This window comes from Paralichthys olivaceus, chromosome 17, assembly GCF_024713975.1.
Source record: "Paralichthys olivaceus isolate ysfri-2021 chromosome 17, ASM2471397v2, whole genome shotgun sequence".
Taxonomy (NCBI): Eukaryota; Metazoa; Chordata; class Actinopteri; order Pleuronectiformes; family Paralichthyidae; genus Paralichthys; species Paralichthys olivaceus.
This window is the reverse complement of record NC_091109.1, coordinates 6,592,194-6,609,420: the sequence shown is the minus strand read 5'-3', so window position 1 is coordinate 6,609,420 and position 17,227 is coordinate 6,592,194. Positions and strand designations below refer to the sequence as shown.

The following is a 17,227-nucleotide window of genomic DNA, read 5'->3' as shown; positions in this document are numbered from 1 at the left end:
TTCAATATTGCTTGTGGTATTTGAAGGTATTTTCACAAATGATCTCATGCAAAATAGATTTCATGGAAATACATCATCGTCTTTGATTCTTCTGTGAAATCGTATCATGCTCAGAGTTTGTTTATTCTCTTTTTTCCCATGTATTAGTTTCACACTAAACCTAACTGCGGGGTTTTGTCGATTCAACAGATGTAATAACATTAAATGTTATTATATCCTATATATTTAATCTAAATAAGGAATATTTTCTTTTCATATCTGATTCTTATGAAATCATGAAGCTGTTGTGTGAAGCCACCTTTAAAGGGAAAATGATGAATGTATGTTACATCGTAGTTATGATATTTTTCTGTTCTTACAATTTAAAAGTGATTTAACTTTCAACAAACGATTCTGCGCGAAAAAAGAAATCATATTTGAATAAACATGGGGAAAGTCATTAAAATCGATAAAAACACGGGGTTTAAGCATCCAAAAAAATCATAAATGTTAAACGTTAAATTCTCATATTTCACAATCAGCAAATGCATACATATTATTGGGAGATTAACATAATTTAAATGATTTTAATAACAATGGCTCCATTGTTATTAAAACTCTGTTTACTCACTCACACAGAGAATACACCGAGCTGATCTTCTTCCGTAAGTGTAAAATGTTTTTTTTTATTTAGATGTTTTATACTGTGCAACAGTAACAATACAATAAGTTGTCCATACAATCGAGCGATACAAATACGGGAAAACACGGGAGACATCAAAACATCCGTCAACTGAGCATGAGATGGAGCCCAAGTCATTCCTTCAGAATAAAAGAGGGGGAATAAGAGAATAACATCGCTGATTAAATATGCATTTTGTTTCTATTTACACGTGGATCATCTAAAACTGCTTATAACGTGCTTATGACGTGGAGGATAAATAAGCAATCAGACTCCACTGCGGCTACGAGGAAGTACTTTTTTCTTCCAGTAAAAGGCAAAGTTAAGATTTTTTCCTCCATATGTTATTTTTCCGTGAAGCCAACAGCGTTGTTGGTTTCCTTTCATTTAGAACTAGAGCAATGCCGGAAATACTTTAAAAAACAAAACAAAAGAAAACATCCAAATGAGACTTGTGGGGTAAACACGTGGAAATCTCTCTCTTAAAAATAAAAGTGTTCTCATGAGCATGCATGTTCAAACAGACAGCTTCAAAAAACAACATCCCAACACGCATGAAATATTCATGATTAACACGTTGAATTTGAAAAAAAGACAAAAGGAAATATAAAAGTCTATCTTCAGTCGCTTCTGTAAAATAAAGATGTAGCTTTAAAAAAGATGGGGGGTAGTCTTCTCGTTTCCAACTTTCTTTTTTTTTTTTAATCCTCAACATCAGACATTTTCTTTCATGTTAAAATTCCCCAGTCCAAACCAACTTCCGCGTTGCTTTTATTTTGAAATGTCTGTGATTCCACAAACAGGATGTCGTCATATTCCAACAACCAATGGCGAGAGAGAGATAAATGATGGAACTACGTTGGCATGGAAACAGTATCAGCTGAGCGCGTGTCTGGCGTTAGCAGGTCCCGGTCCGGAGCCCCGCGTCATCCGGAGGAAGTCGACGAGCCGTTCAGGGAAACCTTCCGGGGTTTGGTGGTGGCGGCGCCGCTACCAAACTGGGTGAAGGCGCGGCTGGGGGTCGGAGGGGCGGCGGTGGCAGCGGCTGGGGTCCCGTTGACGTTGTTGGCGCCGTGCGGTAGCTGCGGGTGCGGGGACTGGGCGGGTGTGCCGGGGCTCGGCAGCGAGGAGGACGTGGACGGAGCCCCGGCGGGACTTCCGGCTTTGTCGCTGGCGGAGTCGCTCTCTGGACCGGATCTGCTCGCGCTGTTCTGGCCTTCCTGCTGCGCGTGGCTCACCTTCATCTTCTTACAGTTGGGTCGGACTCGGTACTTCAGAGGCAACGGGCCATTCTGTGGAGAACAACAATTTATCAAATTATTACATGTTCATACATTTGAGTTACACCATGCACAAAGAGAAACTCATCCAAACTGCTGCAGATGAACTGAAATGTAAGAGTTTCAATCTAAAAACAACCTTGATCCAGTTTCTCCTCATGCACATGGAGCAACATCCAGAACAACTAAGGCTCAACTCATTTTTACTCTGAAGGCAATTTAAGTTTTTATTCTCAAACATTCCTCATGATTTTCCCATTTGGCAAATTTAATAGTGTATTTGTGTTTTCTTGGGGTCTTGAAATTTATTTTCTGTATTCATTATCAATCAGGTCCCTCCTCTATGTTTTTCCAATTTAAAATAAAATAATACATTTAAAACTCTGGATAGTAATTGTTTTAGGGGAATAAATTAAGAACTGTATTTTGAATGATAAAAGAATCATAAAATAAGACACTACAAGGTATCTATATCCATAGGATGAGTAAGTATGTATAACTGATCTGACAATGAAGAAATTACTTGATGTTTCATGCGTGAATACATTTAAACAAATCGAATGGATCAGCAGCAGCAGTTTGGATAAAGTCAACTGAAATCCAGTTTCAAAGGATTTTAAAATATATGTCACCCTTCTCCAAGTATAGATATATGCTATATCCATTAACGTGTAGTAATCTTTCAGAGGCTCTTCTTCATACATGACTTCAACCTGGAGAGAGTGAGAGAGGGAACACATCTATTAACAGCACATCAAGCTAATAAGTCTGCATTAAAGTGAGATTTTTAGAAAAAAAAACAACAATATTGATATCATCAATAAATACACTGAGAATAGTGTAAATGCACAGTTTATAATAGTCAGTGGAAAGGCGAAGAAGAGAACAGACCTGGTAGGTACTGGGGATGTCCATTTTACTTCGCAGGAACTTCCTCAGGTGCATGACCGTCATAGCTGCTGGACACTGCAGGTACCTCTTGTTAGCCACCTGCACATTTACACAAATATGCAAAAATTATAAGTATTACAGCTCACTGGTGTCCAAGTATATTAATATAAAGTGACTGAATTGTTAAAAACAGACAGGCTGGTCCACCTTAAAAAATATCAGGGAAATGATTTGCTATACAACAGCATATAGCTTGATTTAAACTAAATATGCAGTAATTGCTGAATGATAAGGAGCTCACAGGGTATTTCATCTTTAAAAAAGAATATGAAACAGGAGAAAAATAATGTCAATGTGGACAAAATCACATTGCAATACCTGATCTTTAGACTGTTTGTCCTCCACGCCACCTCCCAGCCTGCACAGAATTAAAAAGGGACAAATGTTTTTTTGTCAGGTCTCTTTTATCAATGTTCCCATGTCAAACTGGAACGCAATAATGAAATTATTATAAAAACATTGTATATTAAACAAAAATCTGATTTAGTGGACATTACATTATCTAAATGAAAAATACATACATTTATTTTCCTTTTTTTTTTTTACTTGAAATTAAATGTAACACATATAATATATAAATTTAACACTATAGTCTACTCCTCAAGTCCACTACAATCACATAAATATATATATACTTAGCAGGACACCACTGTCAGTATCTTAGCAAAACCAGTAAATTATAGAAAATAAACTAAAATAATTAATAATCTCTTATTATACATAAATGCTGAATATATAGGGACAAAATCCCCACAAACTAACAAAGCCCATTTTTTCTCATTGAAAAAATATATCATAATACATTGTCTACAGTTTGTAGACACTCAGATCCAGTCACAATGATGTATAAATATCTTTATATTTATACGTCATTATGACTGGATCTGATTTTTTTTGTTTAAACATTATCTTGTGTAAAACAGTCTAACATCTTGTTGGATCACATGATGTTACTGAATAACAACAAAGTGAACGTTTTTTTAGAAATCTGTGATTAAATTAAATGTTAAGATTTCTAGCCTGTTCATAAAAAAAAATTGTTCTACATAATTAAAAATTAACAAAGTTACAGTAACTAATAATCACTTGCTTAAACACACGTTAATGAAAAATGAAGCCTACCTGCTCTGGTCAAAGAACTCAATAGAGAGGCTGATGATCTCATCATCTGTAATGATTCTCTTGTCCTCGTCTGCCACCTCCCCGCGGTCCTCGTTTGAGCCGTTAGAGGCTGCAGAAAAACACACAAATGAATGAATGTATAATTTTTGGGGAACTTTGCTGGAGCAGAGTTTAAATTAACACCATCCTTACGTCCCAAAATGTATCTTTCCCACTTTGCTGCTATTACTCACCGTCTACAGGGTGGTCGGCATAAAAGTCTCTCCTCCTCTTCATTTCATCTGTGGACATTCAGAAAGGCAGAGGCGTTACAAGTCTGTCCACCTTCAGTCTACACTTGAAAATCATTTTAAGGCTGAAAATACACCAGAACTTGTTTCGTTTCCAGCGTGTGATTTGCACCAAAAAATCTGAACGACAAATCGAAAACACAGCAGGACAAATTACACCGGAGCGGTGGTAGGGGATGTAATAACTGACAAAATCTGCCGTGCATCCCACTTTTACACTATAATAAATGTAAAGAATTAATATAACTTTATAGTGGCACTTAACAGTAAAACCATGGCAGTTTTGTCTGACCTATTTGACAGGTTTTATCGACAGAATGTAGAGAGTAACACAAAACCAAAGCTGTCCTCACAAAGTCACTAAAACAGCAGATATAAGAAAACCAATCTGAAAAAATATTGAAATCACCCAAAGCCTGAAAACAGCACAGTGTATCCATATGCAAACCTATTTTAGAATTATGACGGGTACATTATAGGATGTTAGGACAGGATAATGCAGTTGCTGCAGTTTTCTGGTCGTTCTCTGTGACTGTGGTTAAAATGACTAATAAAAAATTTTCAATAACCTATAGCCTATATTCAAACAGTCAGAACGAAAGTAAACACAGCATCAGACTCAGAGAGGGTTTCACAGTCACGCTCTTACTTTTGAAGAGGCCGGGGACCAGCTTGTACACAATGTCCTGCAGAGTTTTATCAGACCTAGAGAGGAAGAGATACTTCAGTCAAGTCCCGGAGACACTGAACACATCAGCAGTTACAGTTAAAACTACTGAGAAAAAAAGGAAGTGACAAAAATGTAAATTCCAATTCAAAGTTTTGATACATAAGAACACCAAGCACAGTATGAGCAAACAAGAAAACATGCATTTGATGAAGATATACACTTTCCTAAATATATTTGAATCCACTGCATTACAGCACACAGACATCCAATAGATATAGCTGCTTTAAAGGCAGTGTAAAAGCTCACATATGTTATATGAGTCTCCCTTAAGTCTTTATATTCTTAAACCAATTACTTGGCTGCTGCAGCTGTCCAACGAGAAAATAAAGGGGAAAGACACAAAGGGGCAAGAAACAGGAAACAAAGACCTTTCAAAGAAGCATCACTGCTGCTTAATATTACAAACACAAAAGAAGAAATTCTTTATATATGAGAGGAAATTTAAAAATGGTGTATCAAGTCAACCCATGATGAAGCAAAAAAAGCAAAAAAAGACTTTGTACACTATGCTCCTGCGCCTACAAAATAGATGCAATTTAGAAAAAGGGAGGAAATGAGAAGATCAGATAATTCCATAAGAATGGTCCTCACCTGATGTTTAGCAGAGGCTTGGTTTTATGCACTTGTACGTCACAGATGGGACAGTATTTACTGGTTTCCAGGTAGCGCACAATGCACATCTTGCAGACTGAAAATCATAGAAAGATTTTTAAAAAACACACTGTCAGTGTCAGATCTTATTTTGGACATCCTACAGGCTATTGGTAAGTTTGGTTTAAGGGCTTGTTGCTAAGGAGAAATCTCCTTAAACCCTGCTGTAAGGTTTGAATAAAAGTGTATGTGCACAGAAACATGTAAGAATTATTCCTTGAACAACTTTCTGCAGCTCACTCTGTGTGCCATAAAATTAAGAGACATGGTTTTCACAGGAGACATGGGCTTCCTTACATGAGTGAAGACATTCGATGATGGTGGTTGCGTCTATGAAGTACCCTCCACACAGGACGCACATGAGGTGAGGGTTGAGCTCGGTGATCTTTATCCTGGTCGTTCGATGCATGTTTGGGGAAAGGAGTGACAATCCTGCATGGAAAAACAAAAGAAGCAAGTCAAAACAATGCGTGCGTGACAGGAGGAGGCATCAGAGGGCTGCGGGTTTCTGTCGCCATTTGGAGGAGAAAGCGAGAGAGCTGCTGTTTGTTTGACTGTGTTAAAGCAACATCATCTTTTATGCTAATCCGATAATAAGCAAAGGGGAAGGTGCTCGGTGGCAGATTGATAGGCAGCGGCACCGCAGTCACCTGACCAAGGCGCAGGGAATAATCATAAATCAATCGGCTGCAGAGATCGATGGAGCCGCGCGCTCCTCTCCATGGAGCTCCAATTCACACCGGCAGCGTTTAAACACATGGAGCAGTCTGACAATGTGCCTGAAACAGATTTGGATCAGAAGTGCTTCAAAGATGAGGAACGGCAGAAAGAAATGGTTGTATTATGCTCGGGCTTGGGTTGGATTTAGTTTGGTGTTTAATGCGCTTAAATCAACCTGTGTGTCCAGCTTCAGTTTTAAATTACCCAGCGTAGACAGGCACCACTGAAATTAAAACCCCAGCTTTAAAACATTGAGACATCTGCGTCTAATATCTCCCTGATCAAGCTTAATTGATTTTAGAAGCAATCATTCGGCCGACATTTGGAGTTTTTAGGACAATACTGAGACCGTGCGCACCGGGCAGAGTGTGGGTGATGTGGAGACACCAGTTCTCCGCGTCAGGTGTGCCACACTGGCTATGTGTGGGGGAAACCTGAGCGTTTCTATGGCAACTCCTTTTGCTTTCCAGCCCACATGGCTTGGGGCCAGTGACCAGAACCATGCAGGCAGGATATCAAACCACCCGAAAACAAGGGCACGGCGAGCTGGGACCGAGAGGGAGCTAGAGAGGGACCGGAGGTTCCCCCCCGACCGTCCCTCCGCGCACTGCACAGACAGCCGCTGGACTGCCGGGGCTGCCGACAGCACGGCTGCCATTTTGTGGAGGAAAAAAAATAAGCCCGTGCATCGGTTCAACGGGCTGCGGGGTTTCCTTCGATAGAGAGGGGGTCGGCAAATAAACCCGGAATACACCGTTTAGTTTGAGCTTCCTGGATCTTTGAGAGTCCGACCCCGAGGAGAATCTGGGCTTTATGCTCGTGTTTTTCGTGGCGTGTGCGCGTTAATCAGCGCCGAGCAGCAGCAACATGGCCAGACAGCAGCAACAGACCGAACTTGAAGCGAACATTGGATCATAGCGTACTCATTTATTCTGCGCCATTGTTGACTAAAGTCACGCACAGCCTCTTCATGAAACACCAACAGCTTGTTTACTTTACGCAAATTGGATATGTTGACGTTTTAAACCTGGTTCTGTTGCGCCACAAAATCTCAAACTGTGAAATAAAGTCAAAGGGTTTTTTCAACCTCTCTTAAATGTTATGATCCATGACGCGTATTTATCGCAGAATGTTGGAGAACAATAATCTGAGTTGGTGCGTAATAATAAAAGCTACGCTCTGTGATATTATGTCCGCATATTGCTTTCATTGAAGAAATAAAAAACAGCAGCCATTAAAAGTGTTGCCCATGGACAGGACTTGAGAATGTAACCGCCTTTGGATGACAGCCAGGTAAGAGAGCCTGCCCGATCCCGCAGCCGTGCACCGAGCCCCGGCTGGGTTCAGTGCTTTAGCCCGACCTCTCCATGCATGGCCGCCACCGCCGGACAAGTTTTTTGGACAGGGACTCCGTTCAAAGGACGCGTCACACATGGATAATGATGGATCATGTCTACATGTATACGGGGAGCCTGTTGCGCCATTAATCGATTGACTGGTGTTTGGACAACTGCTCTCCTTCTGTCCTGAGGGAGCTGCACGCTCACTTTATAAGACTTCACGTCAAGAACTCCATAAATCCACACGTAGGGAAGTCCATTCATGCTGCCAACAATGAATACAGTATACAGATGTCCAGTATGAAATCTGTTATGAATATAGAGAGGTTGCTTGCACACATGTACATCACACATCTATTTTAAATGGACAAATAAGGTTTAATTATATGCTATATTATAGAGATTATTATTAATTGAGAGCAGCCAGGGTACTGAGCCTTTAATTCTCCCCATAAAGCAGCAAATTGAGAGATTTCTCTCAGCTCTTGCAGTGACCAAAGAGTCCTGCCCTCCTCATTTGAGACCAGTTCCTCTTGTAAAGGTTCCCCTTACTCTTAAATCAACAGCAGCTGGAAATGACCCAATTAAATGCTGCAATGCATGGTAAAAAAAAAAAAAAAAACCAAGACCCCAAAGGCTACAAACCGCTGTCAGAGAATTTAAGGAATTAAATAAGCTGATCGAGCACATGACTGAGACTTGTGTATATCAAAACAAAAAGGGATAACTCCTGCTCTGTGTGTTGGAGCTACAAGATCCAAAGACAAGTGAGGCTGTCAACCTTCAAACAAACATGGGTACGAACAACAATATTTTAAACCATCCACCACAGCTGAAGGAGATTTTTCACCCACTGTGAGGGGAAAGCAATGGTTCATGTCCTGTCCGTATGTGTGCCACCCACTCCACACGGAATGCAACAACGTGCAAGGTGAAAATATGGAATTCCCCAATAAGCTTTAATGTTTGTATAAGAACACAGCTTATGTGGATGTAAGTGAAATTACCGAGGCTTTGGCTGCTTTGTGAGACACGACCATCACTCGCCGAGTCCTCCATACCCTATAAGGGCTGGATGTATTTTTTAAATTTCTCAAAAACCCAACCCTCCATCTAAATCAACCTCCTCATACACCAAGACATAAACATCCACAGTGAAGGTGTAGGAGCGATCCAGTGTTTCCTATAGAAGCAGCCATGAAACATTTATGCACAACAGACATGGCTCGCCTCCTCGGCACGTTGGTGGGAGCAATCCAAGTTAAGTTAATAAATCTAACATTTGACCATATGCGCCCAAACCCAACACGGCACCGTGTTCACAAGACCCCAGACATCCCAACTCTATAACATGAAGCCGCTGTGTGGAGACCCGGGCGCAGGAGGACCGTTTGGAGCACTTGCTGCCGGTCACATATCAGCCACCCCAGCCTGGTTCGCCCGAGATCTCCCTCTTTACCTAAATCCAAACGACGTAACGCAAAAACCAACCGTCACCAACTAATAAAGACGGATTACCGGGGGTTAGGTGGTGCAACTGAGGGTGTGAGGGGGTCTTTACCGGCGTCTGTGCCCGAGCAGGGAACATCTTTTGCAAAAGGAGGAAAAAAAGTGGTGCGCAGACACACACACACACTCACACACACACACACACACTGAGCTCCACGTCGGTGATCGCTGCAGCCACCGCTGAAAGCTCCACATCCACCGCTGGATCGGCGGCTTGAAAAAAACACAAAAGCACCGACCATGAACCGCGACTGGTGCAGCCGTTAGTTAGAGGCGATATCGAAGGAGACGTACCTGGAGGCTGGGCTGGGGATCGGCGGGTCTCGGGGCGAGCAGACAATGAAAGTTGGGGAGGCGATCAGCAGCAAATGAATAGGAGCCGAGCCGCCATCTTGAAGCAGGCTGCAGACGCTGTCAGTGGCGGAGAGCGCACGGCGGAGCAGAGCGCATTTCAGATGTGCGAATAAAAACTCCCCGTCTCGTCGCTGCTTATGGCGCCGTGAGCGTGTCCGTATCGCGGCGTCAAACGAGCCCGCTCCTCCGGCTCCGGCTCGGCGTGGTTCCCACTTTGGCACCGACAACTTTGCCTCCAAAACATTCAGCTTCACCCCCAGCGAAATGCAGTAGTGTATATGTGTGTGTGTCTCAGTGTGTGTGTGTGTGCGCAGTGGAAACTGACACCGTCCCCAAAATGGCTTGTAGTTCGACCGCCCCGCTTTGGTCACGTGGTCTCGTTGCTTAAGGGTGCCTAGGAATTATTGTCGGTGTACGATGTGTCTCCTGAACTGCTACGCATGATGAAAAATAACATACAAAACACACACATGTGCACAGGGATGTGTTTTTAAGCATTAATTCCCGCAAAGCGCGCAGCAGTTTGTGTGTAATTTGAGCTGTTATCGGATCGTGCGCCTAATTTTCTCAGCTACTCTGTGTATTCTGGTCTTTCTGGATGCATGACGCATGATTTAAAATAAGCCACAAGCTGCTGCACTTTGTTACACTTTTCATCACAAAAAGCCACAATCCGCGCAGTAATGCTCCTCCTTCGCCCAAATATAGCTCTGTGATTAGTGGCGAGGGGAAAGTGGACTAAACTACGGATGGTGTGCCCTGGACTCTGTGATGTTAAAAATAAAAGAGCAGAAAAACGCACAGTCCAGCGTGAACTGCAACAACGCTGCTGCTTTAGCAAATCTCTGCTGATCTTTGCTTTTGGGTTTTTTTTAATTCCCACACTTGGTTTAAAATGCGTCCATATGACAAATAGCTCTGGAGTCAAACCTTTGTCTCAGGCTGCCCTGACATCTGCAAGAACAAGGAGGGAAAATATGCGACACCACTCACTTGATGAATCGGAGCCCTTATGCTTGAGCCAGCACCGCAGAAAGTGAAGGCATCTCGGATGTTTATGGAATCTGAGCCGCTGTGGAGCCTCCAAATTTTCTGCTTTGGTGGACGCAGGACGAAAGATCTAAAAATGTGGTGGTTATATATTTTTAATAAAGCAACTCAACCTTCAGAAGTCCCAGATCTCTGTTTTAACTTCCATCAGCCTGAGAGTCCTCCGGAAAAAAGCTGGACTTGAGCCTCTTGTTGCAACAAATGCTGCAGGAAACAAAATACACTCCTGTCACGCAACTATGGCAAAAATCCTATTCAGACTGTTAAGTGCTGACAAAACACACGTCGACTAACTTTACTGGCTCCAGGTTCAAACTAAAAATCTCTCGTCTCTCTGACATCAAGAGTTGTTTATTTATTTGGGACCAGAAGGACATTAAAAAAAAGGACAAGAAAGGCACAAGGTGGATTTTACTTCTCGGTGTTTTTAATAGAAACACAAATGTGAAATATCTATCGCTTCATTCTCAGGTGAAAAAAAAAAAGTAAGACAGGGGAGAAGAATATGGTGAAGTCCTGCGCGCCGTGGCGCAGAGAAGGGGAAAGAAACCGGACACCGGCATCACATCTGACTGGCTTTCTCCACACTCTTAGCGGCGTCTTTCAACTTCCCCACCAAATCCTGCAAACAAGTGACCACTCGTTATTTTCAATGGAGATAAAAACCTTTAGGAAATAATTTAAACTATTATTTGAAATAAAATAAAATAAAAACAAATGAGCTTTACTCACTTTAAATCAGACTTGAACAGAAACAGCTTTGAGAGAACTATACATTCAGTCTGGACAGCGTGAATGCACCAGCTCACGTTATTTAAATCCAGGTCAACCGTCACATCACAGCACGACACAACAATGTTCATAAAATACCTCATGGATCCACTCAATGCATCATAGTTGGTTTCTGCAACTTACAACTGCAGCAACGTGACCAAATCAGAAGAGCTGCACTGTTGTGAAGTTGCAGAAAATAACATTCATACAATCTAAGACGTGTGATTAAAAAACAACAAGCACTTTATTAAGTCTAACTCCTTCTTGTTTTCTGCAAGACACAGCGTCTGTGCCTGAAAACCCAACTCGTGAAAAGAGTCAACAAGCAAGTGAGAAACCTGCACCATCATCTCTTCTACCTGTAGCTGCTCCATTGTGCATGTGAAGTTTACATCTTCCGGGGATCCTTCATTCTAACAAGAGGAACAAACACGGTCATTATTGTTTTTACGCACAGAAACATATATTCCGCGTTCAGGGACATTTAAAGTGCAGGTATAAGCCTATGTGTGTTTGTGAGTGTTACCTCAGTGTTCAGTGAGATCAAGTAGGAAGGCTCGTTGACCTTATCGACCTGTCCGTTCTGTGGAAAGACAAAACATTTGAATCAGAGTTTTTTTTTGACATGTCATAAACCACAAAAAAAGTCAGAATGTGTCGTGTACCTTTATGTGGTATTGCAGACGCCAGGAGACGTCGTTAACGTGAGGGGCTCGCCTTCCTATGCTGCAAGAGAAACACCCAGAGATCATGAGGTTATACAGAAGGTGAGCATGTTTTCATATCCCTTTATTAACTGGCATCAGTGTTGACATGCTGCACTTGAGACCATAGTGATGACGAAAAGACATACATTGCATTGTAAAACTCCAGAATTACAGACGTTATTTACGCATATGCTCCAGTGTATTGTTCACATTTTTTCAGGAGGAATCAAAAGGCTTTCTTTGTTTGATATAACTCGATCACTTTCCTGCAGCTGTTTTTGACTCAGTCTGGAGACACAGTGGCTCTCTGACAAAGAGCGTTTGTTTACGGCGCGTCATAACGCAGCGTTTACACCGCATCAAATCCTGCTCCTTGTCTTTCTTGGACCTGACACGCACAGTCAGAGCGACCCCTGTCTCTGAAGCAACTGCTCACCCGCCTGCTGCACCACCCTCTCCCCGACTCCACTAAACCCACTTCTGTTATTTATCCATGTTGACCCGCGCGTTTTTAATGCGTAGAAAAACGCGTATAAACGTCCACCTCCAGTTTTTAATCACCATCAAAGCATGAAAACACAAACTCTTGCAGTTAAGACTTTTGCAATGTTGAACTTTGGATTTAAACATCTCAGCGGTGCTCCAGTGTCATCCTGAGGACATGATCATTGTGCTTAAAAATACCTTTTCAGCTTAAAAACAACATTAGCTCCACTAATCTCTGTCCCATTGACAGCTCCGAGTTCCAAGCATTTCAGCCTTACCTTGCTAATAGACGTCCCAGTTCTTTTTTATGTGTCTGGAAAACAAAAAAAGCATCATTGGTTTGTGCCTGCTGCTAAAACTACAGGACCACATGGAAAAAATAAAGCTTTAACAGTTGCAACATTGTTTGAAATATACCTGATAGGTGTTATAGAATATCTCTATTCTTTCTGCACTGAAGTTGAGTTCTTCAAGGCAGGAGCTGTGAGAGGAAAACATTTTATTTAGCAGTAGCGACATTAAAAAACAACCCAATGGTCCACTTTATAAAAAAATATCTGGCTCTAAAACACATGTTTTTCCTTTTCCCAAAAAAATGCTTTATTCCTATGTAGTTGGAACACTGTTGTCTACAATTTAATATGTGGAGAAATACACAACAACCTAAAAGCATATGGGGCTTTAATGGAGTAAAAAATAAAATAAAGAGTCCAAAAAAGGAATTCTGCAGCTGTATTTTGATGCATGTTTGTTTGGTGATTACACACATGCAGTACCTTAAGGTTTATCCTCCTCATCCTCAACACCTATGATAACTCACTCTCCTCTGAAATTATACATTTGAACAAACATCCAAAGACAATGACACAAAATCAAAATGTTAAATGAAATAAGAAACTTATTTAAGGAGATTTTCACCCATTGCTGTTTCATCAATTGCTCAGAAAACATTGTCTGAAAGCCATTTTAAAAGTTAATAATATTAATTCTCCCAAAGTGACTCTTCTGTGGGTACATTGCTGCTGTCAGGACATGTGGAACATACAACCACAGCATGGACCTCCAGTAGATATTTTTAATTCAGCCCAAGTGCCATATTTTTGTTGTTAAGCAGAAAATAACACAGCTTTTAAAAATCCATTTCAGAAATGTCCTGCAGAAATCTTCAGCTGGGTTCACGCTCCCATGGGAGATGCGATTAGCAGATGACATTATCGTGCAATAAACGTGTAATATGATCAGCCACGTGCAAACAGCGTGATTTAGTGCAACATATTTCCTGTCACATACACATGATGTGAGCCCAGATTTCACAGCCATCACGTACATGACACCTAATGACTAATGAGCCTGTTGTTGAGGAGTCACCACCAGCATGTGCATGTGAGGGGGTGTGTTAATAATAATAAGGCGACGTGCACGTCGGACCGTCTCCTACCTGATCGTGGACCTGTCTGCGTTGTGTTTGGTCGCCTCCAGGATGAAGGTGGCTGCTGCAGCGTGGCTCTGCTTCAGCAGGACCCGGTCGATGTGCTGCATCTCGGGCTGATCTGCGCACAGGGGACACGGTGTGAGTGTGGATCAAGCAAATACACAACAAACCGCCTATAGACTGGAATAAATGAATGTGCGCTATAGTTTTTTTTTCTTCTTGCGATCCATACTTGGGTTCCCCCAGATTGACGTGCAGAATGGAAATCAATGACGATTTGCATGTGAATGGGCCCCTCAGCTGCAGGAGGAGGGGGGTGTTCTTTGTTTGTTTGCATAGTGGACATTTCACTTTCTAAATTATTCTGCTGTTTTCTGGTGGACAGATTCCTTTATTGTTCTCGCACACGAATTAAACCGTGATGCTGCAGAAGTTATGGTGCAGAGCAAACAGCTGGAGACCACTATAGAGCTTTTATTTGAGCTCAGTCCTCACTGTGGCAGGATGTCTAGAAGGGCTTCTTCCTGTCATTTTGCATAATTCAGGTTATATTTACTGCTCACATTCAAACCACTAACCAATAGCAATCAATAGCAGCAATACACAGAGTGCTGGTGCGTTCAAGGACCTGCTACGAGGGCGATTAAAGCGCACAATCAGGTGTGTATCCATTATTAACAGTTTAATGGTGATTTAAAAAGGACTAACATGGTGTTTTCTAACATGCTGAGGGGACTGATGGCAGTTTTAATGACAAAGGGGATCCCGAGTGGTCGCTGCGAGTGTTAAACATGCAGCGGGTGGGGGGGGTGGGGGTGTAAACATGAGCTAAGGTCGCTTTAGCGCAAAGATCAGCGCCTTGTTTGTAGATCTCACTGAAAAAACAGGGAGAGAAACCCGCAGAAAAGAGAAATCCACCGAGCAAGCTCCTCTACACATCCACACGGAGGGAAACCGGAAGCAGCAACGGAGACAAAAGCGGCAGCGGCGGCGGGGAGAGGAGAGCAGAGAGGCGGCAGCTCACCGAGGACTCCTGGGTCACCGTGTGCCGACAGCAGGCTACGGAAAGAGACGTCCAGCAGCACCGGGAAGACGGTGTGGTCGAAGCAGGACGGCTCGGCGAGGGAGCGCAGCCCTCTCTGCACAGACTCAGACAACTCCATTTTGCAAGAGAGACCCACACGACAGCAGACCACGTGACAGATCAGCTGATGTTGCGTGTGTGGAGCTCAGGGGCGGAGGGCTGAGCCGAGCAGCCGAGGAGCCGAGCGGCTGAGGCGGTTACGCGCAGGGACAGATGGGGCTGGCAAGTGTGGAGGAATCACCGGGAGATGCCAGAGAGGAGACCCGGGGAGGAAGAGGTGCTGATCTGCATCTAGACTCCGTGTAAAGATCCCTTTACCCTCGATGCAGACAAGCACCAAAACAAACTAACTAAACCATCAAACCAAACCACTAACAACCAGTGGTTACAAAGTGGGTTCAGGGCCAATATTGAAATGACGTGCCTTGACTGTCGATGATGCTATTATGACTTATCTAATACAAAAACAAAGAAATGAATGAGACTGGACATATTCTGCTGAACATGTGAAGCGATTCTCATTAGTTTTGAGGATTCAACAGATATTTATAGAGAAATTAGAAAGATCCACCACCTACAAAACCCTTTGTAAACTCACCATGCAAACACTTATATACTTCAGTTGTGTTTCCTACTAACACTACTAACACATGGTCATTCAAATAATGTGCCTTTACTTTTTATGGTGCTATTATAAATTCAGAGAGGGATGGAACAAAACTTTCACAACCAGAGGTTCTAAGGTGGGTTCAGGGGCCAAATACAGGTCATTATAATATTGTGCCTTGGCTGTTATTGGCACTAGGATTGAATTTAAAATAATGGGATGAGACTGAACCTATGAGCTGGACACATGAAAGGACTCACTCGTTTTCAGAATTCAGCTATGTGCATTTATTGAGAAATTATAAAAACCCTCGGGAAACACACAACACTATTAATATAGGTCATTAAAATGGTGTGCCTTGGTTATTAATGGTTCTATTAGATTTTAAAAGATTTAGATTTTTTCCCTCACCTCAGTGTATCTGCAGATTAAATTGAAACAAAAATATTCCTCACAGATTTTGCTCCAGTGAGATATAACAAACATCTGAAATCCTAATAAACCAGCAGCACGCAATAGTTGAATAATCACGTGTACAGTGAATTTCATCCACCATGTGTTACCCCATAATGATATTAGATTAATGTGGTTTTGCATAAGTCAATTCTGATGACTAATGAGGCTATTCACAGCAGCTATTCTCTCATTAGGCTCAATAAGGAGCTGGAGCTATAATATAAAGTCTCACCATGTTAGTGAATAGCACATGGTTTGCAGTGGTTAAGAAGTATGATTTAGAAAATGAGGGACACTTGATAGGTCATAGTAATTGACAGGGCTGGGTTGAAAACTATCACAGAGTGAAGGAAGAAAATGATCTGGATGAGCAAGATGTTTAAGAGATGAAATCAGATCATGTGATCCCATGCAAGCAGGAAATTCTCGGGTGAGAGATCGAGCAGAGGACGATAGGGAGCTGGAATTCAAATAATTAAGATACCACAACAAGCACAAGCTACAGGAGGAATTCTAATGAAACAAAAGAAGCAACGACTCCAAAGACTAGATGCAGATCTTCATCGTCATGACAACTGTCATACTGGAGGTTGTGTAGTTAAAAACACACACATCAGACAAATGGAAATGATAAAATATTGAATTGAAAAGTTACATTTGAGGCAGCATAAATGTGCAACAAGAGGACTGATTCCTGGTAGACAAAAAAGATGTAAAGTCTCTGACTGACATAGTTGAAGAGATTAAAGACTTGCAGATGTTTTGTGAATTCAAATATGGGTGTTTCTCTTTTAACCACAAAAGGACATGATGAAGATCCAACCCCCGGATCAAAAGGTTGTTTATCGAAATTTTCTGTGGCACGGACTCGGACTGACATTCTAATAACATCTAATAATAAATTACAATCACAAACATACCATCAATAAGTTAAAAAAGAAGTGTATCACACACAGAACAAATAGGAGAGTGAGAGATTTTAAAAACAAAACACATCGACCAGGTATTTTGTACATTTACTGT

At 41.8% G+C, this 17,227-nt stretch overlaps 2 protein-coding genes across 2 annotated transcripts; both read right to left on the bottom strand.

Annotated features, from left to right (window-relative positions):
• Window positions 1-1,348: 1,348 nt before the first annotated feature.
• On the bottom strand, window positions 1,349-10,070 carry bmi1a (bmi1 polycomb ring finger oncogene 1a). Its single transcript, XM_020087703.2, has 10 exons — window positions 9,549-10,070; window positions 5,983-6,117; window positions 5,626-5,722; window positions 4,954-5,009; window positions 4,248-4,295; window positions 4,015-4,123; window positions 3,211-3,250; window positions 2,833-2,931; window positions 2,574-2,654; window positions 1,349-1,953 (listed from the first exon to the last, which is right to left on the bottom strand). The coding sequence occupies exons 2-10, from the start codon at window positions 6,092-6,094 to the stop codon at window positions 1,588-1,590; spliced, it is 1,008 nt and encodes a 335-aa protein (XP_019943262.2). The 5' UTR covers window positions 6,095-6,117; window positions 9,549-10,070; the 3' UTR covers window positions 1,349-1,587.
• A 993-nt stretch (window positions 10,071-11,063) lies between these two features.
• On the bottom strand, window positions 11,064-15,366 carry commd3 (COMM domain containing 3). The gene is made up of 8 exons (XM_020087704.2): window positions 15,082-15,366; window positions 14,064-14,175; window positions 13,043-13,106; window positions 12,904-12,938; window positions 12,098-12,158; window positions 11,959-12,015; window positions 11,792-11,845; window positions 11,064-11,280 (listed from the first exon to the last, which is right to left on the bottom strand). The coding sequence occupies exons 1-8, from the start codon at window positions 15,218-15,220 to the stop codon at window positions 11,221-11,223; spliced, it is 582 nt and encodes a 193-aa protein (XP_019943263.2). The 5' UTR covers window positions 15,221-15,366; the 3' UTR covers window positions 11,064-11,220.
• Between the last annotated feature and the right edge of the window lie 1,861 nt (window positions 15,367-17,227).

Coding starts and splice junctions, on each gene's coding strand:
- commd3 (XM_020087704.2), bottom strand. CDS start 15,220: ATGGAGTTGTCTGAGTCTGTGCAGAGAGGGCTGCGCTCCCTCGCCGAG. Junction 13,107..14,063: donor GCAGACAGGTCCACGATCAG/GTAGGAGACGGT, acceptor TTCCTCTCACAG/CTCCTGCCTTGAAGAACTCA. Junction 12,939..13,042: donor TATTCTATAACACCTATCAG/GTATATTTCAAA, acceptor TTTGTTTTCCAG/ACACATAAAAAAGAACTGGG.
- bmi1a (XM_020087703.2), bottom strand. CDS start 6,094: ATGCATCGAACGACCAGGATAAAGATCACCGAGCTCAACCCTCACCTC. Junction 4,296..4,953: donor GGTCCCCGGCCTCTTCAAAA/GTAAGAGCGTGA, acceptor GAATGTCCACAG/ATGAAATGAAGAGGAGGAGA. Junction 4,124..4,247: donor TGCCGACCACCCTGTAGACG/GTGAGTAATAGC, acceptor GTTTTTCTGCAG/CCTCTAACGGCTCAAACGAG.